Below are 26,185 nucleotides of genomic sequence, written 5' to 3'. Positions count from 1 at the left end.
CGATGGTTTGTACAATTGATTGGTATGTTTCTTCCATACAGTAAATGTAAGACGTCTTCGACTTGGATGCGATCGAAAGCCTTTGTCAGGTCTATAAAACATAGATATGCTGGTTTATTGTACTCAATGGCCTTTTTTGTGATTTGTCTCAGTACAAATACGGCGTCTACGCAGGATCTTCCGGATCTGAATCCTTGTTGTTCATGTGATAAAGTTGTTAGTTTATTGATATTGTTGGTTAGGACTTTTGTGGTTTAGCTTAAGTGCGGTGTTCAGTAGATTTATACCACTATAATTGTTGGGGTCTTCTTTGTCTCCTTTCTTGAACATTGGTATCATTATGCTGTTTCTCCATGCGTCTGGTATCTTGCAGTGCAATATTAGTTTTTGTATAAGTTTTGTCATCTCTGAGGTTAAACTTTCTCCTCCGTATTTTAGAAGCTCGTTGATTATTCCGTCTGGTCCTAGTGACTTTCTAGTTTTAAGTGAATTTATGGCTATCTCTACTTCCTGAAAACTGATTTCTGTTTCTAAATAATTACAAAATTTACTTAATTTTATTTTATTGGTAGCAAAAAAAGACTGCAAAATAAAATAACATGTTTGTGCCCATGCGTTTCATTTTTAAAAATAAGCAGCATCAATTTGTTTCATCAGTTGTTCCTAAGTTAGAGGCATTGGGGATGGAGAGGCTGCAGATAATTTCCAGCAGCACAGCCGCGAGTCGCTCTTCCCAATCGGACGCAGGTTCCAACAACTTCTTTCGTGTCCTGGAAAGATGATTAATGGATAAAAATTATATTTTGTGTTAATAATTTGTTATTAGAGACATTACGGAAATTAGGGAGACAAATTCGTATGGAAATTGGAAACGGTCGCGTTACACGAAAGAAGTTAAACATTAAAAAAGTTAAACAAAAATGATAGTCATAGTCATCATCAAAGAAACGACAAGATTTAAAATAGAAATTAACGAAACCAGCATTCAACACATTTTATAGACCAGAGGTTCTCAATCTGTGGTACATGTACCACTGGTGATACATATCATTATTGGCGGTGGTACACAAAACACAGAAAAAATTAAAATAGTAGTACTTAGTAAGTATTGATAATACAATTTAAAAATATAGGCGGTACCAAAAATAATAAAAATAACTGTAGGTGGTACATCACACAAAAAGGTTGAGAACCGCTGTTATAGACGAAGTAATAAAGCACTAAGATCGGCCTTACCTCCGAAAAAAAAGGACAAGACGGATCTTAATAATTCTTTTTGCATTCGATTCGTCAATGCGCCAGGAATCTTTGTGAACTGGAGCCATGATATAATATTGAAAAAGTCCATACAAAAAATGCATTCTTAAAGTGCATCTCAAACAGACAATAAAAAAATTCAGAACTCGTCAATTATCGGCCAAATTTTATTACTCGGGGATTTTTGGGGTCGTTGAAAATGAATATGACATCGGAAGTGATTTTTGGGAGTACCTGGTGCCCAGGGTACCTACTGTTTACCTCTACGGTGGAGTTTTCGGAAAAAAATTTATTAAAAGATTAGTCAAAAATAATTACTCGGGGGGTTTTTGGGGTCGCTAACGACGAATATGACATCGGAAGCGATCTCCACAATACCTGGTGCTAAGGGTACCTACTTCTTATGGAGTTTTCGGCAAATTCATTAAAAAATTAGCCAAAAATCATTACTCGGGGGGTTTTTGGGTCGCTGACGACGAATATGACATCGGAAGTGATCTACGGAGTACCTGGTACCCAGGGTACCTATTGTTTACCTCGTTTTCTGGAGTTTTCGGCAAATTCATTAAAAAATTAGTCAAAAATCATTAATCACGAGATAAACAGTAAGTATCCTGGGCGCCAGGTACACCGGAGATCACTTCCGATGTCATATTCGTCGTCAAAGACCCCAAAAACCCCTGAGTAATGAATTTTGACAAATTTTTAATGAATTTGCCAAAATTCCAGAAATCGAGGTAAACAGTAAGTACCCTGGGTATCAAGTACTCCGTAGAGCACTTCCGATGTCATATTCGTAGTCTGCGACCCAAAAACCCACCGAGTAATAATTATGTTTGGCTATTTTTTAATGATTGCCGAAAACTCCATAAGAAGTAGGTACCCTGGGCACCAGGTATTCCGGAGATCGCTTCCCATGTCATATTCATCGTTAGCGACCCCAAAAACCCCCCGAGTAATTATTTTTGAGTAATTTTTTAATAAATTTTTTGCCGAAAACTCCGTAAGATGAGGTAAACAGTAGGTACCCCGGGCATCAGGTACTCCGGAAATTACTTCCGATGTCATATTCGTCGTTAGCGGCCCCAAAAACCCCCGAGTAATGATTTTTGACTAATTTTTAGTGAATTTGCCGAAAACTCCACAAGACGAGGTACACAGTAGGTACCCTGAGCACCAGGTACTCCGGAGATTACTTTTGACATTATATTCGTTTTCAGCGACCCCAAAAACTCCGAGTAACAAAATTGAACTCATTTCCGCCGATAATTGACGAGTTCTGAATATTTTTTATTGTCTGTTTAAGATGCACTTTAAGAATGCATTTTTTGTATGCAATTTTTCAATATTATATCATAGCTCCGGTTCACAAAGTTTCCTGGCGCATTCACGAATCGAATGCAAAATGAATTATTAAGATCCGTCTTGTCCTTTTTTTCGGAGGTTCAGTGCTTTATTGCTTCGACTATTAGAAATCAACTATTTAGACCAGCGGTTCTCAATCTGTGGTACATGTCATTTTTTGAGGTGGTACACAAAACGCAAAAACAGCCAAAATCAGCACCACTATTATAGTTAATTAGATCACCTAGTTAGATATGTATTTCAGTTAGGTGGTACCAAAAATAATAAAAAGTATTTGGTGGTACATGACACAAAACGATTGAGAACCGCTGATTTAGACATCACATATCCAGTTACGGGAAAAAATAAATACAAAAGGCTAATAGTGCAGTAGATTATCTAAACAATGTAATATAGAGAAATAAACACATTAAAAAGGCAACTGAGACAGGATTTTACAAAACGGTTATAAAACTCAATAATGACATACACGGCTGAAATGATCAACGAATTGTCAATAGAGCTTTTCATCGATTGTCATTTGTTTCGAGCTTCTGTCATGTGTCACATAATATTAATTTATCTGCGTCATACGTCTTTGGTTTGTATTATTGTATATACCAATAACGTATGTCGTAGATATATTAATATTATGTGACACATGACAGAAGCTCGAAACAAATGACTGTGAATGAAAAGCCCTATACTGATGGAATTAGTACGTCGTTTAACGGTAAAATATTGCAAAACCTCTAAATTTTAAAGAACCGCTTGGATTGACATGAAAATTGGCATACACATAGCTAACAAGTCAAAGCCCCGCTTGGGGGTGAAAAAATATACGACCAAAGTAAGTCCAGAAATGGATAAACTGACTAATTGTAAGTAACTTTTGTTCTATACGCTGTGAGCTCGTACGTAGAGGGGATATTTATAAATTCGCGAGCGCCAGTAGTGGCAAAATCTGTAAACGTTTACTGGAAATTTGACATAAATGTCAAAGTGATTAATTTAAAATTAAAATTAAAAACATTAATTATAAAAAATATTAGTTGGTCAAAGCTGTGGTATATATTTTTACCTTAAATATACTTACGTTTTAAATACTGAATTTACGTTTTTTTAATGTTCCGTAATATGTAATTATAAATTAATCTAGCGCCATCTACACGATAATTGTGAAAGTCTCCGAAGTAAGAAATTAATATTTCATCAATAGAACGTCAAAATGATTAACAAAATCTTAAAAAAATCTGTTATAATTTAATTACTTTTTAGCGTTGCAAATATTAAGCGATAACAATTAAATAATAAATTTAAAAATTACCAGTGAAAGTTGAATTAGTAATCCGCCAGGAGCGACACCAGCGAAGCTCAGAGCGTATAGAATTTTTTCATTAAGTCAATATTTTCCGAGTTATTTGCCAGTGAATATGTTCATTTTTTCAACAAAATAACCACGCTTTTAGACAGTTTTTCGCAAATAACTCAAAAAGTAAGTATTTTGTCGAAAAAAACATTCTTAGCCAAAATCTATAAAAAATTTTAAAAAATGGTTTATATATCACGTCTCTACATCTGGTAGAAGCAGAGTTATAGCTAATGAAAAATAGGTTCATATTCTTCAAATTTCAAATGGCATACTTTAACGTGAAATAACCAAAAATGAAGCACATTTCGGGGAAAACTCATTACAATTTATTTAAAGTGTTTAAAAAAAGCTTCATTTTTGTTTTATACAAAAAAAATTTAGAATCAAAAGTAAACAAGTTACGCTCAAAATAAAGTCCTTTTTTTTGGTAAAAATATCGGGAAAATCACCTCCTAATTAGTATCTCAAATGAACTTAATCGTTACGACTTCACAAGTTTCTTAACTCGTGTATGTATTGTTTGTATTTATGATCTGTAAGTTTCATTGGTTCAAAGTCCTTATTATTGAAAGGGCTGTAGTTAAAAGAGGTTGAACGAGTCACTGATTACGAATGTATGCCAATTTAGAAACACCAACTCTTAATCAATTTTTGTCTTACAGAAAAACGAAATAATACAGGATATTCAGAAAAGCAATGCCGACTTTTTTTGTTTTTTGAGATATTTGGTATCTCTAATAATTTTTTAATTATTTTGAGAAAAAGCATATTTTTGAAAATTAAAATTTTTGAAAGTTTTATTTTGAAACCAATTTTTTTCAAAAATAAACACTTTGAATCGATGAAACTTACAGATCATATATGAACAGAACATAAGTAAAATAATTTGTGGAGCGGTAACGGCTAATTTCATTTAAGTTGCTAATTAGGGGGTGGTCTTCCCAATTTTTTTGCCGAAACAAAAGGGACCAACTTTATTTTGAGCGTAACTTGCTTAAATTTGATGCTAGAAACTTTTTATAAAAACAGAAAAAAAGCTTTTTTTTAAACACTTTAAAAAGGTTAAAATAGGTTTTCCCCAAAAAGTTCTTAATTTTTTGAATATTTCACGTCGAAATATTCCATTTGAAATTTGGCGAATATGAACCTATTTTTCATTGGCTATAACTCTGGTTCTACGAGGTCCAGGGACGTCACGCTTACACCATTTTTTTTTACTTTTTTACAGTCTATATTTTTGCTAAAAACGTTTTTTTCGGCAAAATACTTACTTTTTGAGTTATTTGCGAAAAACCCTCTAAAAATGTGGTTATTTTGTTGAAAAATAAACATATTCACTCGAAAATATCTCGAAAAGTGTTGACTTGGCGAAAAAGCTCTATGGAGCAAAAGTTACTTAAAATTAGTCAGTTTATCCATTTCCGGAATTATTTTGGACATATATTTTTTCACCCCCAAGAGGGAGTGAAAGTCACTCCCAGGGCAAAAGCACACATCGGCACAATATCACTTTTTTTCTTTGAAATTTAGAGCAGAAACCGTGAAAGAATGTACTAAATGGGCGTGAAGCGAATTTAATCCGGCCAGGATGAGAAACGTAGTCAGGCAGGGAAGGATGTAAGATAATCGTCATCTTTCGTAAACAAAAAAATTGATAGTGGTAGTCAGGGTTGCCAGATTGGGGTACTTTCCCACAATTTTGCAATAATTTGAAAGCGTCTAGGGAAATTTTTCTAAGTAGAAAGGGTTGGGGATTTTTGGGGGGGGAGCAATTATGGAAGATTTTAAGAAGTCATGGTAAATTAAATTTGCGAATATACTTAGACCTGTATATTATACTCTCATATAATCGAAGACGATAGGACCTATGAATTATTTCCAGGGCCCTCTGTTGATAAGTAGTATAATTTTGGTTTACTATTCTCTACGTTTGACTACTAATTTAATAAAATGCGTCACAAATTTAAATTTGGGGGATTTGAGCTTTAATTTGAGGGAATTTCAGTTTCTAAGTGGGGGATTTATAAAATCACATTTGTCAACTCTGGTGGTAGTTGTAGCAAATTTCCCCACACATTATTTGTCTCTCTCTAGGACTTCTCTCTTATATGTTGGCCGCAATCTCGCTTCACTGTTTGAATGGGATTGGGCCATTCCATCAGTATATTGACAGTTCGTTGGATCTGATGCATCCAAAATAAAAAGGATGCTAGTAATGACAAACATACTAATAATAAGAAGAATCACAGAATACACACTGATTGTTCGAAAAAACGTGACAGCATACAATGTGCCTGAATACTGAACAGGAAGAGAGAATGAATCGATTATATAAGCAGAATGACAAATAATAGGAGATAGCAAGATAGCTAGAGACTTATCGCCGTCAGATAGGATGTTGGCCGCAATCTCGCTTCACTGTTTGAATGGGATTGGGCCATTCCATCAGTATATTGACAGTTCGTTGGATCTGATGCATCCAAAATAAAAAGGATGCTAGTAATGACAAACATACTAATAATAAGAAGAATCACAGAATACACACTGATTGTTCGAAAAAACGTGACAGCATACAATGTGCCTGAATACTGAACAGGAAGAGAGAATGAATCGATTATATAAGCAGAATGACAAATAATAGGAGATAGCAAGATAGCTAGAGACTTATCGCCGTCAGATAGGAGAATTGGGGGTCAATCACGGAAAAGATAGAGTGACAAAATAACATGAAGGAACAATCCAAGAAATCAGAAAAAGGTATAATTGCTTAATAAAAAGGTAGAAGAAGAATAAATTTTAGCACCATACGTATATAATGTAACTATAAGAAGGGGTTCTATCGTTTAATCGTCCCATGCATCCAAATACTAATTTAAAGGAAGATTTTGGGACAGAAATTTACCTTTCTGTGACCTAAAATTGAGTTAACCTGAAAGTGATTTCTGTACTGTACAGGGTTATTCACTATATTTTGACCCCCCGTAAACTGCTTTATTTGCAGAATTAGAAAAATATGTAAAATATAAAAGTTATTGGATTTTTAAATTATGATTTTTTTGACATATTGACACAAAAAGAAGAATGTATGGAATTTATTTAATTCAAAATACATTCTACTGCTGTCATAAAACAGAAATAAATGTTTATTGAACAAATAAACATTACTTTTCACTTAAATTTAATGTTCAAGCTGCCACCCATCTGCCTCTTTACAGTTTGAACATTGAATTGTTTGAACAGTTTGAACATTGCAAAAAGCAATGTTTATTTGTGCAATAAATTTTATTTCTGTTTTATAACAGCAGTAGACGATATTTTGAATTAAATAATTACATACATTCATTTTTTGTGTCAATTAATTTAATTAAAAAACAATTTTTTTGGACACCCTATATAAATTATTATCTTTATGTTTATGTTACTGAATAAAGAATTGAATAACCTTTCAAATAAGATAGCACACGACCCCTATTCTCATTAAAAAAATAGTCGATTACGTCATCACGCCCAGATGGATGACGTCACTAGTATGATATATATGTCAAAAAATCATAATTTAAAAATTGAATAACTTTTGTATTTAACATCTTTTTCTAATTCTGTAAATAAAGCAGTTTTTCTGTACATATTTTCTTATAGCCAATGCTTAAATAAAGAAAAATAATGGAAACATTTTAAAATCAGTATGGTTCGCACCCTGTAAAAAAATGAAAATATTCAAAAATTTTAACAATTTGAACAAAACTGGACTATATTGTCGAAAGACAATTATAGATCAGTGCTTTGTGTTTAACTCTATACACGATCGAGTCATCATATTTAGGATAATAAAACCTTGTTTATAAGAATTTAAATTTAAGATAATGCACAAAGCACTCTATACAAAAATCTATATAAAAATGTATTCTACATCCTACCAGACTGAAAACAATGGGAACCTTCTCTGGTAACACCTCCGAGGCTTCTACAATTTGCAAGCCATAACGGATGCTGAGACTAAGGACGATGAGGGAATTTTACAATTAATAATTCACGTCCCATCTGCTCAGCCCGGTAAAGTTCCAACGAGAATGGTTCCCTTCGTACTCCAATCAGAGTAAATATGTAAATCAAAAATGAATAACCATTTTAAATTTCGTTGCAACACGAAACTACAGCCGAATCATCATTCCAGTTCAATCAGAGAGTGCAGCAAGCACCTCTACCGGTTTTGAAACTTATTAGTCTCTCATCAGGAGGCACATATATGCTTGCAAATTGTAGAAGCCTCGGAGGTGTTACCAGAGAAGGTTCCCATTGTTTTCAGTCTGGTAGGATGTAGAATAACATTTTTGGATATTGTTTTATGTGCAATTAGATTAAGAACTTACTTTTTTTGCTAGCAGTTGCCGCTAGGGCATCCCTGCCATTTCGTTCGTTGCAATCCATGACTGCACGCCGGGGTTTGTCCTAGTTGGGTCAGAGAGAGCAACATACGTGCCTCCTGATGAGAGACTAATAAGTTTCGAAACCGGTAGAGGTGCTTGCTGCACTCTCTGATTGAACTGGATTGATGATGTGGCTGTAGTTTCATGTTGGAACGAAATTGAAAATGGTTAATCATTTTTGATTTTCTATAAATGTATTTTTTCTATATTTCTGTATTTCTATAAATGTATCTAATAGTAACAACTAACATCCAATGAGCCGAGCTGGTATATTTTATATTGAGCCGTTTTAATATTTGCGCCGACTTGGAACATTTTTAAAATACTGTTTCTTGGGCCGAGATAGGCACTGCCCGAAAGGACAACACAATGTTGCCGAAAACAAGTTTGAGAAATAGAAAGCATTATTTTCTTATTTATTCTCAATATTGTGTGATATTAGAAAAATTATTTTTAATACTCACATACAAAATTCAAGTCTTTGACAAAATTTTCCGAAAACTTGTTGCCTGGCAATAGACACGAGACAATAGACCCGGAGGGTTCGAGGACTATGGCCGATTGAAAACAAGTTTAAGAAAAAAATTGGAGCATTATTTTCGTATTTTTATTCTTACTATCGTGTCATATTCGACAGATTATTTATTTATACTTACATATAAAATTCAAGCCTTTGTATAAAGACTTTCAGTGACATTTATTCCAATGAATGTGACACATTTTTCAACTTATCAAAGTGAACAGCACAGTTTAGCAAATATTTAGACGAAGATATTAATAAAATATTAGTCAAAATTATTTATAAATACAGTTTTATTCATGAAATAATCTTACCGAAGTAAACCCGAGCGCTTAAAATTGCCGATTTGTGTTCTCCTCGTGACAATTTGACATTAGATACAGAACTAAAAGTTTATTATGGATATTTTCTTAAATGTGACAGTTGTCAAAACTAGGAAACTGCAATTAAAGAGAAACAATCTACTTAAAATTATTCCCACTGTAATAATGTACAGTAGAATATTCCTGCTGCAAGAATAATCTGATTGGACAGAACTAAACACGTGATGAAATATCTTACTACACGATTGGAAGTTAAAATCATTAAAAAATAACCGAAATAAAAACTTTGTTTAATAGTTATTTATGATATAAGTGTTAAAAGTACACATTTAAGGCACGCATGTGAAAGTTTGCAGAATGAGCGATAGCGAGTTCTGCAATTCACATGAGTGCCTTAAAAATGTACTTTTTAACACGCATATCATACAATATTTTTTCTACAAACGTAATTACAGGACAATATCTACAAAAAAATTTACTTGAACTTGACTGACATTCCATTTTTATATTTTTTTGACATTACATCAAAATGGCCTATACGGTCAATAGGAACTGCAGTGCCATAAAAATTTTAAAGCACTAGTGCTTTAAAGTAGCATTTTTAACGCACGTATGGAGTGCTAAAAATTGCATTTTTAACACGGTTGTAGAAAAAAGAATTTGAATTTAAAAGAACGCACAAAGCATTCTATAAAAGATATGTTCCTTTTTCTATGGATGCTATACAATAATATGCAACTTCTCTCACTACTTACATACATTCAAAACGAACAATACCTCACGCAGTGAGAAAAGTCGGCCATTGCAGTGAGAAATATTTTTTCTCACGGGTTCTCCTACGGTCTTCCATACTATGATCGCTGTTTCCATGGTAACATGCACAATACAAACACAATTAATGTTGTCAAACAAATGTGTTAAAGCAAAACTTACCAGGAATTGCCTTTCAGAACTGTTCAAAACTAACTGTTAATTAGAATTTTTAAAAATAAGGTATATAAATTTTAAGAATATTAAATACCTACATGTATATATGTTTTATTTAAATTTATGCATATAATATACCAAAAAGCACCTAAATTATTTAATTTTGAAGTTTGAACTCTTGAAAAAACCGCATCCATAGAAAAAGTACAGTGTACAACACATGAGAAAATGACATATTTCTCCCTCGCTTGATTTGCGGCCCTCGACTCGTCCATCGGCTAGTGCCAACAAACTTCTGCGCTCGTGAGAAATATGTCTTTTTTCTCACTTGTTGTACAATATACTATTGTTTTGATGTACACTGAAGATTATTTTAAAATAAGTTTTACTCTATGAATCTTTTTTTTCTGAAAAAAAAACACTTACTTGAATTTCCATGTGACAAGGTATAATTTCTTCAACTGGAACATTGTTAATATACGCAATGTGCTTATCGGCTTTCAAAATCGGTATATCTTCGTCCATAACAATCTCCTTCTGTTGTGAGACAATCACAGTCAACCCTGATATTAGCAACAAAGCTACCAAATTCAAGCGCCTCATGGCCATTGGAAACAACTGGGAAGATACCTTACAAGACCAGCTAATTTATACAACCAAATCGGGACGAAGCCTTAAAAGTTTAGTTTTAATATTTGTTCGAAAACTTGTAATTAATGTTGAATGTTTTCCGCTCCTCGCGTGGGGTGAAAATTAATTTATTCTGTAAGTAATTAAACGGAATTTTTTATATATAAAAGGCAAATGTTACACTTCTTTAGAATTACTTTTGTTCAAAACGGAAAATAATATTTTTAGATCAAGCGGTATCTATTCTAAAAAATCCTCATTTGGGCTCATTTAGATATAATGCAGTTTTTACAGGGTAAGTCAATGAACAATAATATATACTCCAGGGAAATAAGGTTTTTGTCGGGACACTTGAGCAGCCAGGTTGCAAATGGGTTTTTTGGGTACTATATACCTAATACATTATACATACAAAAATGCCCGTCACAGTTCGGAGTAGAATTTTAGTTATTAACAAATAAGTGTCAAAAATGGCAGTTTTTTCGTTTAAATCGCTACAGGTAAAAATAGGATAAATAAATATCTGATGTATAGTATTTTTCTTTTAGTAGATGAGCCAATGTTTAAAACGGCAGTTTTTTAATTTTGGTCCGATCATTTGTTGCTTCGAAAATTGCAAAATAAAACTAAAATTTCGAAAATAAAAAATTTGCTATAACTTTCGCGAAAGTGACCTTACGACTTTTATATTTCACAAAAAGTTGAGTCAAAGAGTCCATATACTGCACAAAAAAATTTTAAGACGATTCGTCAATTAGTTTAAATTTTATTCAATTTGTTTATCCCAAAGAGATTTTTTTTTGTAATGTTATTGTTCAGAAAATAATAATTATATAGAAATTCTGTGAAAACCACATGAAAGAACAATAGTCTTGTTATCAAATTATTGAAGAAAATCATTAAAAAGTAATTTTTGTCACTACGAAAACATTTTACTAAAGTAGAGTCATTTTTGGCTTGAAAACAATTTGAATAGCTTTGTTAATATTTACTGTAGAGTAAATTTACCTTGGAATTTCAAAAACTGGTATTTTTACACAAATTTTCAAAAAAAAAACTTTTCGCCTATGTTAATTACGGTCAAAGTTAGCCACTTTTATTATTTAATTCACAGTTACTTCAATATACATTAAATTCTCCTGTAACCGTGTAAGTTACCATACTACTCCGAAACGGCTTGGCCGATTTTTATGAAATTTTACAAGTATACCTATGGGACTGATAATAGGTTTTAATCTATTTTTCATACCCATAAGTTATAAGGGGGGTTGCCCCCCTGATATTTTTTTTAATTTTTTTGGACAAAATTGTCTATCTTAATTTTATATCACGTAGGCTTAAAAATACATACAACCCTTAATTTACACTTTTCCATGACCAACCCCTATTTGTTAATACCCATCTATATATTTACATCTATAAAATTCTCCTGTCACAGTGTTAGTTGTCATACTCCTCCGAGACCGGTTGACCGATTTTTATGAAATTATATATGTATATTCGGTAGGTCTAAGAATCGGTCGTAATCTATTTTTCATATCCCTGAGTGATAAGGGGAACTCCCCCTAACATTTTGAAATGTTAGGAGGGGACTTACGTACATAACGTACTCTACAAGACTACGAGTACATACAATTTAAAAAAAATATGATCAAAATCCATCAACAAGCTCTGGAGATATTAATCGCAGCATATGTTTTAAGAATCAGTTTCATCTTTTGAGTGCACGCATTTTAATATTCATTTCCACCGACCACAAATCGATTTCGTTAGAACGTTATTTTTAAAGCTTTATTAACAACTCTGTTGAAGTTTAAAGTTTACTCAAACTTTTACACATACACTATATACCTTCAACTTCGAAATGGCGCTAGTTGGGTTGATTAATTGTTATAAACAAAGTAGCTGTCAATTAAATAAAAAAAGTTGCTACCTTTGACTGTAATTAACCTAGGCAAAAAGTGTTTTTTGAAAATTCGTATAAAAATACCATCTTTTCAAATAGGTACCAAAGTAGTTTTAATCTACAGTCAATATTAACACAGTTATTTAAATTGTTTATGAACTAAAAATGACCCTACTTTAGTAAAATGTTTTCGGAATAATAATAATGACTTTTTAATGATTTCTTTAAAATATTTTGAAAACATGACTTTTCTTCTTTCATATGGTTTTCACAGAATTGCTATTACTTTACTATTTTTTGAACAACAATATTGCGAAGAAAAAGCTCATTGGGATAAACAAATTGAATAAAATTTAAACTAAATAACGAATCGTCTTAAAAAAATTTGTGCATTATATGAACTGCTTGTCTCAACTTTTTGTGCAATACGAAAGTCTTAAGGTCATTTTCACAAAAGTTATAGCAATTTTTTTATTTTCGAAATTCTAGTTTTATTTTGCAATTTCTGAAGCAACAAATGATCGAACCGAAATTCAAAAACTGCCATTTTAAACCTTGGCTCATCTACTAAAAGAATAATAGTAAAAATAAGATATTTAATTACCCTATTTTTATCCGTAGCGATTTAAACGAAAAAACTGCCATTTTTGACACTTATTTGTTAATAACTAAATTTATCGTCCGAACTGTGACGGGCATTTTTGTATGTATAATGTATTAGGTATATAGTACCCAAAAACCCATTTGCAACCTGGCTGCTCAAGTGTCCCGAACATGGTATATTTTTGCCTTATTTCCCTGGAGTAATAGTGTAAGTGTATGCTCCAACTGCAGAAAAATCAGAAGCTGAAATAGAAGATTTCTATGAACAACTCAAACAACTTTTTCAATACACCAGGAAGAATTTAAATGCATAGATAAGAGAAGAGCGAGTGGACAATATAATAAGTGATTATGGTTTGCGAACAAGAAATGCTAGAGGCAACAGATTGGCTCAATTTTGTTAAGAGGAAACAGTAGCGATCAACAGGTAGCCAAAACGCGTTCCAAGATTGCGGCTGTAATTTTGAATATTTTTTCGAGATATTTGGTACACGTATTCGTAATATAATAAAGAATGGCGGTACAGAGCCCAATTTGAAAAATATATTAATATGTGGAAATTACTCTGTAATTAAATACAGTATTAAAAAAACGAGCCTGTACCGCCATTAAGAAGAACAAAAAAATACACTTTCTTCAAATAAACTTTTTTATCCGATGCCTAGATTTTGTGTCATTTTGGAACTACTAAAATTTTTTATTTCATTAGTAGTTCCAAAATGACACAAAATCTAGGCATCGGATAAATAAGTTTATTTGAAGAAAGTGTATTTTTTTGTTCTTCTTAATGGCGGTACAGGCTCGTTTTTTTAATATTGTATTTAATTACAGAGTAATTTCCACATATTAATATATTTTTCAAATTGGGCTCTGTACCGCCATTCTTTATTATATTACGAATACGTGTGCCAAATATCTCGAAAAAATATTCAAAATTACAGCCGCAATCTTGGAACGCGTTGTGGCTACCTGTTGATCGCTACTGTATCACCTTAAGAAGGAAACCTCGCTACTATGAACACATGGTTTCGATTACCACTCCGTAGACTCTATACCTGGAGGTCACCACAGGATAATGAACAAAATTGCATTAGAAATCAGATCGGCTTTATACTAACTAATATTCTTCTTCTTCTTCGTGTAGCCATTCACGTCCACATCTGAACATAAGCCTCTTCAAGTCTTCCTTTCCATTGTTTTTTGTTGTATGCTACTTGTAGCCAATTTTTTCCGGCAGTTCGTTTCAGATCATCTGTCCATCTCATAGGAGGTCTGCCTCTGGATCTTTTGTGTTGGTATGGTCTCCAGGTTAGAATTGTTCTGTGCCATTTGTTTAGATCGCTCCTAGCTACATGTCCAGCGTATTTCCATTTCAATTTTAATGATTTTTGTACCACATCGATGACTTTGGTTTTCTGTCTTATCCATGTGTTTGTTTTCCTGTCCTTAAGTGATATGCCAAGCCTTGCTCTTTCAATCGCGTGTTGAGTGACTCTGGGTAGTTTCATATGCTTTTTTGTGATTGTCCATGTTTGTGCCCCATATGTTAATATCGGAATAATGCATGCATCAAAAACTTTAGATCTAAGATGTAGTTGAATTTGCTAATTTCTGAGTATATAGTTCAGTTTGCCGAATGCTGCCCATGTTAACTTTCTTCTTCTTTTTATTTCTTCCGTTTGAATTTCCCTATTTAGTATTATTTTTTGTCCTAAGTATATAGGCCTTGGGCCCGCATATACAAATATTATTTATGACCACACCGTTGAAACTTTTTGTACTTGTTATTTGGATGGAGTCGGACAAATTTTGAGCTTGGCGCATTATGGTAGTGGGGCGTTTGTCTGTCAAGCGGTGACGAAGTTGTCAATTTTATGCAAGAAAAAAATTTATTACCACATTGGTCATTCTATTTTAATCAATGGATTTTATCATATAAACAACGAAAACAATTTTGTCGGACAAAAATATTGGGGCATATGACGCGTCGGACACGCTAAATATGTCAAATTTATGAAAATAATAAATTTATTACCACATCGATAATTTTAACGGTATCTATCATAAAACCTTTTTACAATAATGTGGTAACCTTGTCGGACAATTTTCACGGGGCATATGCGCAGTCGGACGCGCCGAAGATGTCAATTTCCTGAAATTTTTTTATTTACAACCATTTTTCCGACAGCATTAGTAGGTTATAAGTAATTATATTCTTAATCAAAAAAACAAAGCGTCGGACAAAAATATTGGGGCAACTCGACAGTCGGACAAAAAATTTAATTTTTATTAGTAAAGTATACTTTCAAATTATGCTGGGTTCGTGCATCCCTTATCTTTACAACCATTTTTCCGACAAAAGTAGTAGGTTACAAGTAATTATATTCTTAAACAAAAAATGTAATTGTCTGACAAAAATGTTGGGGCAAACGAACAGAAAACTTAATTCTTTTAGGCTATCGACGAGGAGGTATTATCAAAAAAAAATTTTAAAACAGTGTTTCTCGGTTACTTTTGAATCGATTTAGCTGAAAATTGGTACACACACTTAGTAAAGCATTTAAAAGGGTATGACGTAGATCGGAACCCAAAATTTTCCCAAAAAAATTTCGGACAAGAGGGAAAATTTTAGAAAAATTGTGATCTGATATTTGCGTACATACTCCTTGAACAACGACAAACATCGTTCTGTAGTTTTTTTTCTCGAAATAAAAAAAAATTTCCGACACAAGTATCAGGTTATAAGTAGTTATATTCCAAATCAAAAAATCTAAGTGTCCGACAAAAATATTGGGTCAAATCCAAAGTCGGACAAAAAATTTAATTTTTATTAATAAACTGTCTTTTAAACCTTTCTCGGTTCGTGCAACCCTTACCTTTAAAACCATTTTTCCGACAACATTAGTAGGTTATAAGTAATTATATTCTTAATCAAAAAATCAAAGTGTCGGACAAAAATATTGGGGCAATTCGACAGCCGGACAAAAAATTTATTTTTATTAGTAAAGTATACTTTCAAATTATGCTGGGTTCGTGCATCCCTTATCTTTACAACCATTTTTCCGACAAAAGTAGTAGGTTACAAGTAATTATATTCTTAAACAAAAAATATAATTGTCTGACAAAAATGTTGGGGCAAACGAACAGAAAACTTAATTCTTTTAGGCTATCGACGAGGAGGTATTATCAAAAAAAAAATTTTAAAACAGTGTTTCTCGGTTACTTTTGAATCGATTTAGCTGAAAATTGGTACACACACCAAGTAAAGCATTTAAAAGGGTATGACGTAGATCGGAACCCAAAATTTTCTTAAAAAATTTTCCGACAAGACGGAAAATTTTAGAAAAATTGTGATCTGATAATTTGTGTACATACTCCTTGAACAACGACAAACATCGTTCTGTAGTTTTTTTTCTCGAAATAAAAAAAAATTTCCGATACAAGTATCAGGTTATAAGTAGTTATATTCCAAATCAAAAAATCTAAGTGTCCGACAAAAATATTGGGTCAAATCCAAAGTAGGACAAAAAATTTAATTTTTATTAATAAACTGTCTTTTGAATCTTACTGGGTTCGTGCAACCCTTACCTTTAAAACCATTTTTCCGACAACATTAGTAGGTTATAAGTAATTATATTCTTAATCAAAAAATCAAAGTGTCGGACAAAAATATTGGGGCAACTCGACAGTCGGACAAAAAATTTATTTTTATTAGTAAAGTATACTTTCAAATTATGCTGGGTTCGTGCATCCCTTATCTTTACAACCATTTTTCCGACAAAAGTAGTAGGTTACAAGTAATTATATTCTTAAACAAAAAATATAATTGTCTGACAAAAATGTTGGGGCAAACGAACAGAAAACTTAATTCTTTTAGGCTATCGACGAGGAGGTATTATCAAAAAAAAAATTTAAAACAGTGTTTCTCGGTTACTTTTGAATCGATTTAGCTGAAAATTGGTACACACACTAAGTAAAGCATTTAAAAGGGTATGACGCAGATCGGAACCCAAAATTTTCTTAAAAAATTTTCCGACAAGAGGGAAAATTTTAGAAAAATTGTGATCTGATAATTTGTGTACATACTCCTTGAACAACGACAAACATCGTTCTGTATTTTTTTTCTCCAATTAAAAAAAAATTTTCAGCACATGTATCAGGTTATAAGTAGTTATATTTCAAATCAAAAACTCTAAGTGCCCGACATAAATAGTGGGGCACATCCAAAGTCGGACAAAAAATTTAATTTTTATTAATAAACTATACTTTTAAACTATTCTGGGTTCGTGCATCCCTTATCTTTACAACCATTTTTCCGACAAAAGTAGTAGGATACAAGTAATTATACTCTTAAACAAAAAATGTAATTGTCTGACAAAAATGTTGGGGCAAACGAACAGGAAACTTAATTCTTTTAGGCTAGGGACGAGGAGGTATTATCCAAAAATATTTTAAAACAGATTTTTTCGGTTATTTTTGAATCGATTTAGCTGAAAATTGGTACACACACTAAGTAAAACATTTAAAAGGGTATGACGTAGCGCTGTACCCAAAATTTTCCCAAAAAAATTTCGGACAAGAGGGAAAATTTTTGAAAAATTGTGATCTGATATTTGCTTACATACTCCTTGAACAACGACAAGCATCGTTCTGTAGTTTTTTTTTTCCAATTAAAAAAAATTTCTGACACAAGTATCAGGTTATAAGTAGTTATATTCTATATCAAAAAATCTAAGTGTCCGACAAAAATATTGGGTCAAATCCAAAGTCGGACAAAAAATTTAATTTTTATTAATAAACTGTCTTTTAAAATTTACTGGGTTCGTGCAACCCTTACCTTTAAAACCATTTTTCCGACAACATTAGTAGATCATAAGTAATTATATTCTTAATCAAAAAATCAAAGTGTCGGACAAAAATATTGGGGCAACTCGACAGTCGGACAAAAAATTTATTTTTATTAATAAAGCATACTTTCAAATTATGCTGGCTTCGTGCATCCCTTATCTTTACAACCATTTTTCCGACAAAAGTAGTAGGTTACAAGTAATTATATTCTTAAACAAAAAATATAATTGTCTGACAAAAATGTTGGGGCAAACGAACAGAAAACTTAATTCTTTTAGGCTATCGACGAGGAGGTATTATCAAAAAAAAATTTAAAACAGTGTTTCTCGGTTACTTTTGAATCGATTTAGCTGAAAATTGGTACACACACTAAGTAAAGCATTTAAAAGGGTATGACGCAGATCGGAACCCAAAATTTTCTTAAAAAATTTTCCGACGAGAGGGAAAATTTTAGAAAAATTGTGATCTGATAATTTGTGTACATACTCCTTGAACAACGACAAACATCGTTCTGTATTTTTTTTCTCGAATTAAAAAAAAATTTTCAGCACATGTATCAAGTTATAAGTAGTTATATTTCAAATCAAAAAATCTAAGTGCCCGACATAAATAGTGGGGCACATCCAAAGTCGGACAAAAAATTTAATTTTTATTAATAAACTATACTTTTAAACTATTCTGGGTTCGTGCATCCCTTATCTTTACAACCATTTTTCCGACAAGAGCAGTAGGATAAAAGTAATTATACTCTTAAACAAAAAATGTAATTTTCTGACAAAAATGTTGGGACAAACGAACAGGAAACTTAATTCTTTTAGGCTATGGACGAGGAGGTATTATCCAAAAATATTTTAACACAGATTTTTTCGGATATTTTTGAATCGATTTAGCTGAAAATTGGTACACACACTAAGTAAAACATTTAAAAGGGTATGACGTAGAGCTGTACCCAAAATTTTCCCAAAAAAATTTCGGACAAGAGGGAAAATTTTAGAAAAATTGTGATCTGATATTTGCGTACATACTCCTTGAACAACGACAAACATCGTTCTGTAGTTTTTTTTCTCGAAATAAAAAAAAATTTCCGACACAAGTATCAGGTTATAAGTAGTTATATTCCAAATCAAAAAATCTAAGTGTCCGACAAAAATATTGGGTCAAATCCAAAGTCGGACAAAAAATTTAATTTTTATTAATAAACTGTCTTTTAAACCTTTCTCGGTTCGTGCAACCCTTACCTTTAAAACCATTTTTCCGACAACATTAGTAGGTTATAAGTAATTATATTCTTAATCAAAAAATCAAAGTGTCGGACAAAAATATTGGGGCAATTCGACAGCCGGACAAAAAATTTATTTTTATTAGTAAAGTATACTTTCAAATTATGCTGGGTTCGTGCATCCCTTATCTTTACAACCATTTTTCCGACAAAAGTAGTAGGTTACAAGTAATTATATTCTTAAACAAAAAATATAATTGTCTGACAAAAATGTTGGGGCAAACGAACAGAAAACTTAATTCTTTTAGGCTATCGACGAGGAGGTATTATCAAAAAAAAATTTTAAAACAGTGTTTCTCGGTTACTTTTGAATCGATTTAGCTGAAAATTGGTACACACACTTAGTAAAGCATTTAAAAGGGTATGACGTAGATCGGAACCCAAAATTTTCTTAAAAAATTTTCCGACAAGAGGGAAAATTTTAGAAAAATTGTGATCTGATAATTTGTGTACATACTCCTTGAGCAACGACAAACATCGTGCTGTAGTTTTTTTTCTAGAAATAAAAAAAAATTTCCGACACAAGTATCAGGTTATAAGTAGTTATATTCCAAATCAAAAAATCTAAGTGCCCGACAAAAATATTGGGTCAAATCCAAAGTAGGACAAAAAATTTAATTTTTATTAATAAACTGTCTTTTGAACCTTACTGGGTTCGTGCAACCCTTACCTTTAAAACCATTTTTCCGACAACATTAGTAGGTTATAAGTAATTATATTCTTAATCAAAAAATCAAAGTGTCGGACAAAAATATTGGGGCAACTCGACAGTCGGACAAAAAATTTATTTTTATTAGTAAAGTATACTTTCAAATTATGCTGGGTTCGTGCATCCCTTATCTTTACAACCATTTTTCCGACAAAAGTAGTAGGTTACAAGTAATTATATTCTTAAACAAAAAATATAATTGTCTGACAAAAATGTTGGGGCAAACGAACAGAAAACTTAATTCTTTTAGGCTATCGACGAGGAGGTATTATCAAAAAAAAATTTTAAAACAGTGTTTCTCGGTTACTTTTGAATCGATTTAGCTGAAAATTGGTACACACACTTAGTAAAGCATTTAAAAGGGTATGACGTAGATCGGAACCCAAAATTTTCTTAAAAAATTTTCCGACAAGAGGGAAAATTTTTAGAAAAATTGTGATCTGATAATTTGTGTACATACTCCTTGAACAACGACAAACATCGTTCTGTAGTTTTTTTTCTCGAAATAAAAAAGAATTTCCGACACAAGTATCAGGTTATAAGTAGTTATATTCCAAATCAAAAAATCTAAGTGTCCGACAAAAATATTGGGTCAAATCCAAAGTAAGACAAAAAATTTAATTTTTATTAATAAACTGTCTTTTGAACTTTACTGGGTTCGTGCAACCCTTACCTTTAAAACCATTTTTCCGACAACATTAGTAGGTTATAAGTAATTATATTCTTAATCAAAAAATCAAAGTGTCGGACAAAAATATTGGGGCAACTCGACAGTCGGACAATAAATTTATTTTTATTAGTAAAGTATACTTTCAAATTATGCTGGGTTCGTGCATCCCTTATCTTTACAACAATTTTTCCGACAAAAGTAGTAGGTTACAAGTAATTATATTCTTAAACAAAAAATATAATTGTCTGACAAAAATGTTGGGGCAAACGAACAGAAAACTTAATTCTTTTAGGCTATCGACGAGGAGGTATTATCAAAAAAAAATTTTAAAACAGTGTTTCTCGGTTACTTTTGAATCGATTTAGCTGAAAATTGGTACACACACTTAGTAAAGCATTTAAAAGGGTATGACGTAGATCGGAACCCAAAATTTTCTTAAAAAATTTTCCGACAAGAGGGAAAATTTTAGAAAAATTGTGATCTGATAATTTGTGTACATACTCCTTGAACAACGACAAACATCGTTCTGTAGTTTTTTTTCTCGAAATAAAAAAGAATTTCCGACACAAGTATCAGGTTATAAGTAGTTATATTCCATATCAAAAAATCTAAGTGTCCGACAAAAATATTGGGTCAAATCCAAAGTAGGACAAAAAATTTAATTTTTATTAATAAACTGTCTTTTGAACCTTACTGGGTTCGTGCAACCCTTACCTTTAAAACCATTTTTCCGACAACATTAGTAGGTTATAAGTAATTATATTCTTAATCAAAAAATCGAAGTGTCGGACAAAAATATTGGGGCAACTCGACAGTCGGACAAAAAATTTATTTTTATTAGTAAAGTATACTTTCAAATTATGCTGGGTTCGTGCATCCCTTATCTTTACAACCATTTTTCCGACAAAAGTAGTAGGTTACAAGTTATTCTTAAACAAAAAATATAATTGTCTGACAAAAATGTTGGGGCAAACTAACAGAAATCTTAATTCTTTTAGGCTATCGACGAAGAGGTATTATCAAAAAAAATTTAAAACAGTGTTTCTCGGTTACTTTTGAATCGATTTAGCTAAAAATTGGTACACACGCTAAGTACTACACTTAAAAGGGCATGACAAAGAATTGTACACAAAATTTTCCAAAAAGATTTTCCGACAAGAGGGAAAATTTCGGAAATTTTTTTTAAAATTTTAGAATGTTCTCTACAAGGCGGAACCCGACATCCGACGCCCTGAAGGGCACTAAGGATTATGAGAAAGAAGAAGAAGAAGGAATGTTCTCTACGTTACGTCCTTATAAATATTATAAGGTGTATTTCTACAAATTTTCAGTTTGATCTATGTAGATCTAACCGAGAAAAATTGTTTATAGTTCGCTTTAGTCTCCTTGATGCTTATTATTTTTTTATATCCCAGAGAACGGCTGTTCCCGTACATGCGACACTATATTATACAAGAAATTTTCGATTTTCTAAATGTGACTGAATTGAAAAAATTGGGCCAAATCCAATCTTAAAATATAGGAAAAGAGATATATGTCCACCATCCATTTTGGTCCAAGGGTGTGGATTTTACGTCCCATTTAGAGTCTGTTTTTCGTTCTCGTCCCCAAAACTCCCAAAAATTTAGAAAATTTAAGTCCGACTTTACAGCTTCCTTTAGTACTGAACATTACCTTTCCAAAGCATGTTTAATTTTGAAAATTCTTCTCTTCTTCTTCTTCTTCTTCTTCTTCTTCCTTTTATATAGACATTACTCTGTCTGTTTTTCAATGTGCCTCCAGTAAGTTGTCATTCCACCTTTTTCGTGGTCTTCCCACTGATCGTCTTCCTATTGGGGAACCTTCTCTGACCGTCCTTACTACTCTATTTGTTGTCATTCGGCTTATGTGGTCGTTCCATTCTACTCTTCTGCTTTTCACCCCATAGGCGTAACCAGGGGGTGGTTTTGGGGGTTATAACCCCCCTTTTGGATGTACTTTGAGCTCTATACGCTTAACACAATTATTATTCCATACCCCCAGAGACCTTCAAGTAGACGTAACTCCCCCTAAGGATCATCCTGGTTACACCTCTGTTTCACCCAGTTATTAATGTTGTCCACCTTGCATCTCCTTCATATATCTGCACTTCTAGCTCTATCCCACAGCGTCTTACCATCGATTTTTCGCAATGTTTTCATCTCTGCTGTTTCTATAGCATTCTTTTTGTCCTTTCTGTATCAGGTTGTGTTTCTGCCGCGTATGTCATTATTGGTCTGATGACTCTTTTGTAAATTCTGCCTTTCACTTCTTTTCTGATGTTTTCATTTCTCTATATTGTTTCATTCAGGCAACCTGCGGCTCTGTTTGCTTTATTCACCTGATCTTCCACTTTTGTTTCGAGCTTTCCGTAGCTGCATAGTGTGATGCCTAGATATTTAAAATCCATGACTTGTTCTATTATTTGACCCTCCAGCTCTAATTTACACCTTATTAGATCTGCTGTTATAACCATGCATTTAGTCTTTTTTAGGGAAATTTACATGTTAAATTTTCTAGCGGTTATATTAAATTCGTGCAGCATACGTTGTAAATCATCTTCACTTTGAGAGATTAGTATTGCGTCGTCTGCATAGCTGATTATTTTAAGTGGTTTTTCTCCCATTTGGTATTCTTTTTTTGTTCTTACTTTTTTTATTATTTCGTCCATGATCAGGTTGAACAACAGAGGACTCAGGGAATCTCCCTGTCTTATCCCATTGTAATTTTGAAAATTGTATATACCATTCAAAAGTTACCGATCTCAGAAATTTTATTCAATTTCTATTTAAAAAGGGAAAAATGTTTTTTCTCAAAGTTCGCATCACCCCGTGGAATATTCTAGCATCTATAAAATACTAAAATTAATACCTAACTATAGCCTCATTCCTTCTCAACATTCAGTTTTTTCATTCATTCGTTTATGTTGGATAATAAAAAAGTTAAGGACTTTAATAACTAGCCATGTTTTTCATAGACAAAGTGTGTTTTTAAATGGCAAACTTTAAGGAGTAATTGTGCATGACAGAATAAAGTCAGTTTGCTTTACGAGAAAAACGTATGTCCACAAATGCATCGTTTCCGAGATAGGGGGTGTTGAAGTTTTTCTGACAAACTGACGATTTATTTATTGCTTTAAAACCAGTTGAGATATGCAAATGAAATTTGGTGGGTTTTAAGAGGTAGTTATTGCACATTTTTAACTACAGTTAAGAATTTAATATTCACCATTGGCGCGCATACGGGTAATATGAGCCGAAAAATACGTAATTTAATATGAAGTCAAAAATGTATAAAAATTAATTTTTTTTAATTTGTACCAAAACGCCCCATTATTTTTGTCCGACAAGTGATCCAATATGCATTACACATGTAAAAAAACAGTACAAAATAAAAATAACATCTGTGGTAATAAATAAAAAAATTTCAGGAGATTGACATTTTCGGCGGGTCCGACTGCGCATATGCCCCGTGAAAATTGTCCGACAAGGTTACCACATTATTGTAAAAAGGTTTTATGGTAGATACCGTTAAAATTATCCATGTGGTAATAAATTTATTATTTTCATAAATTTTAAGTTATTTTTCGGGTGTAACTTCAATGATATTATGCTAAAAATGATGGTGTATCGCATATTTAAAATGCGTTTATCTCGAAAACGGTTGAGTTTAGGAAGATGAAAGAAGTATACCTTTATTAAGTAAAACTAATAGGAAAATAAAAATTTTAATGTCAAAATTATACAGAGTGAGGGATAAAAAAAATTGAACGTAATAAATGAGTGCTGAAAGGCATATGTGGCGCCCTCTGGGCAATGCATAATTTTTGGTAAGGAATTTAGATTTCTCGACCCAAGAAACCTCCAAATATAAAATTTCATGTTGTTATCTCATACCTATCAGGAAATATTAAATAATAAATAAAAAAAAAGTTTAACTTTGACACCCTGTATCTCGGCTATTATAAACTTTGTACTAAGGTAAGTTAGCTTAAATCGGCCTATTTTAACCTCAGGAACCTGAGGTTAAGCTATGGCCCATTCTTTACCAAACACCCTGTATGCATAAAAATTACTTCTTCTTTTAATTGTACCAAAACGCCCCATTATTTTTGTCCGACAAGTGATCCAATATGCATTACACATGTAAAAGAACAGTACAAAATAAAAATGACATCTGTGGTAATAAATAAAAAATTTTCAGGAAATTGACATCTTCGGTGCGTCCGACTGCGCATATGCCCCGTGAAAATTGTCCGACAAGGTTACCACATTATTGTAAAAAGGTTTTATGATAGATACCGTTAAAAGTACCGATGTGGTAATAAATTTATTATTTTCATAAATTTGACATATTTAGCGTGTCCGACGCGTCATATGCCCCAATATTTTTGTCCGACAAAATTGTTTTCGTTGTTTATATGATAAAATCCATTGATTAAAATAGAATGACCAATGTGGTAATAAATTTTTTTCTTGCATAAAATTGACAACTTCGTCACCGCTTGACAGACAAACGCCCCACTACCATAATGCGCCAAGCTCAAAATTTGTCCGACTCCACCCAAATAACAAGTACAAAAAGTTTCAACGGTGTGGTCATAAATAATAATTGTATATGCGGGCCCAAGGCCTAATATATATTCTTCAACTTTTTCTATAACTTTGTCGTTTATTGTTGTCACGGTTTCTTCGGAGTTCATGAGCTTTTCAGTAAATTTCAGTCCTATTTTAGAAGATTCTGTGTGTAGTTCTGAAAGCATGGTTTGCAGTTCTTGTAGGTCAGTAGCTATCAGGATTATGTCATCCGCAAATCGTAGATTACTGAGGTAGCGGCCATTGATGTATATTCCCTTATATTTCCAATTTAGATTTTTAAAAACGTCCTCCAAAACTAAGATAAACAGTTTGGGTGATAGAGTGTCTCGCTGTTTGACTCCCCTGTTTAATGGTACAGGGTTTGTGTATTCATTTTCATTTAGGTAGTATGTAGCTGTAGCTTGGTTCATTAACTAATCTAAGATTTAGAAATTCCTTTATAAGCGAAAACTTACCCTGGAGCAGATGTCCCATCAGATCATAACCTCCTTCTCTCGAAAATGAAACTGAGGGTAAAAAAGATAAGAAAATGAAAAAGTTACATGGTGAATTCTCAGTGAAAAGTACTACATTTGAAATGAAAAACACTGAGAATGTGAATATTATATGGAGCAAAATCAAAGATTCTGTTATAAAGACACAGAAAAAAAAACAAATAAGAAAGCCGAAAACCGTGGATTACTCAAGAAATATTGGAAATCATGGAATCATATATGAACAAGGAACAAAATAAAAAAGGCTACCGAAAGGTGGA

General features: G+C 32.4%; 1 protein-coding gene across 1 annotated transcript; it reads right to left on the bottom strand.

The window, feature by feature from the left end:
• Positions 1-546: 546 nt before the first annotated feature.
• LOC114340126 (uncharacterized) lies at positions 547-10,801 on the bottom strand. Its single transcript, XM_028290860.2, has 2 exons — positions 10,597-10,801; positions 547-770 (listed from the first exon to the last, which is right to left on the bottom strand). Exons 1-2 carry the CDS (start codon positions 10,777-10,779, stop codon positions 669-671), a joined length of 285 nt encoding a protein of 94 aa, XP_028146661.1. The 5' UTR covers positions 10,780-10,801; the 3' UTR covers positions 547-668.
• Between the last annotated feature and the right edge of the window lie 15,384 nt (positions 10,802-26,185).

Source organism: Diabrotica virgifera, chromosome 3, assembly GCF_917563875.1.
Source record: "Diabrotica virgifera virgifera chromosome 3, PGI_DIABVI_V3a".
NCBI classification, from domain to species: Eukaryota; Metazoa; Arthropoda; class Insecta; order Coleoptera; family Chrysomelidae; genus Diabrotica; species Diabrotica virgifera.
This window is presented reverse-complemented; position numbering and strand designations above follow the sequence as displayed.

What these genes read in the sequence shown, in the direction of transcription:
- LOC114340126 (XM_028290860.2), bottom strand. Translation starts at nt 10,779, where the DNA reads ATGGCCATGAGGCGCTTGAATTTGGTAGCTTTGTTGCTAATATCAGGG. An exon ending in CTTGTCACATGGAAATTCAA is followed by an intron (nt 771 to 10,596) that starts GTAAGTGTTTTT and finishes TCATCTTTCCAG; the next exon opens with GACACGAAAGAAGTTGTTGG.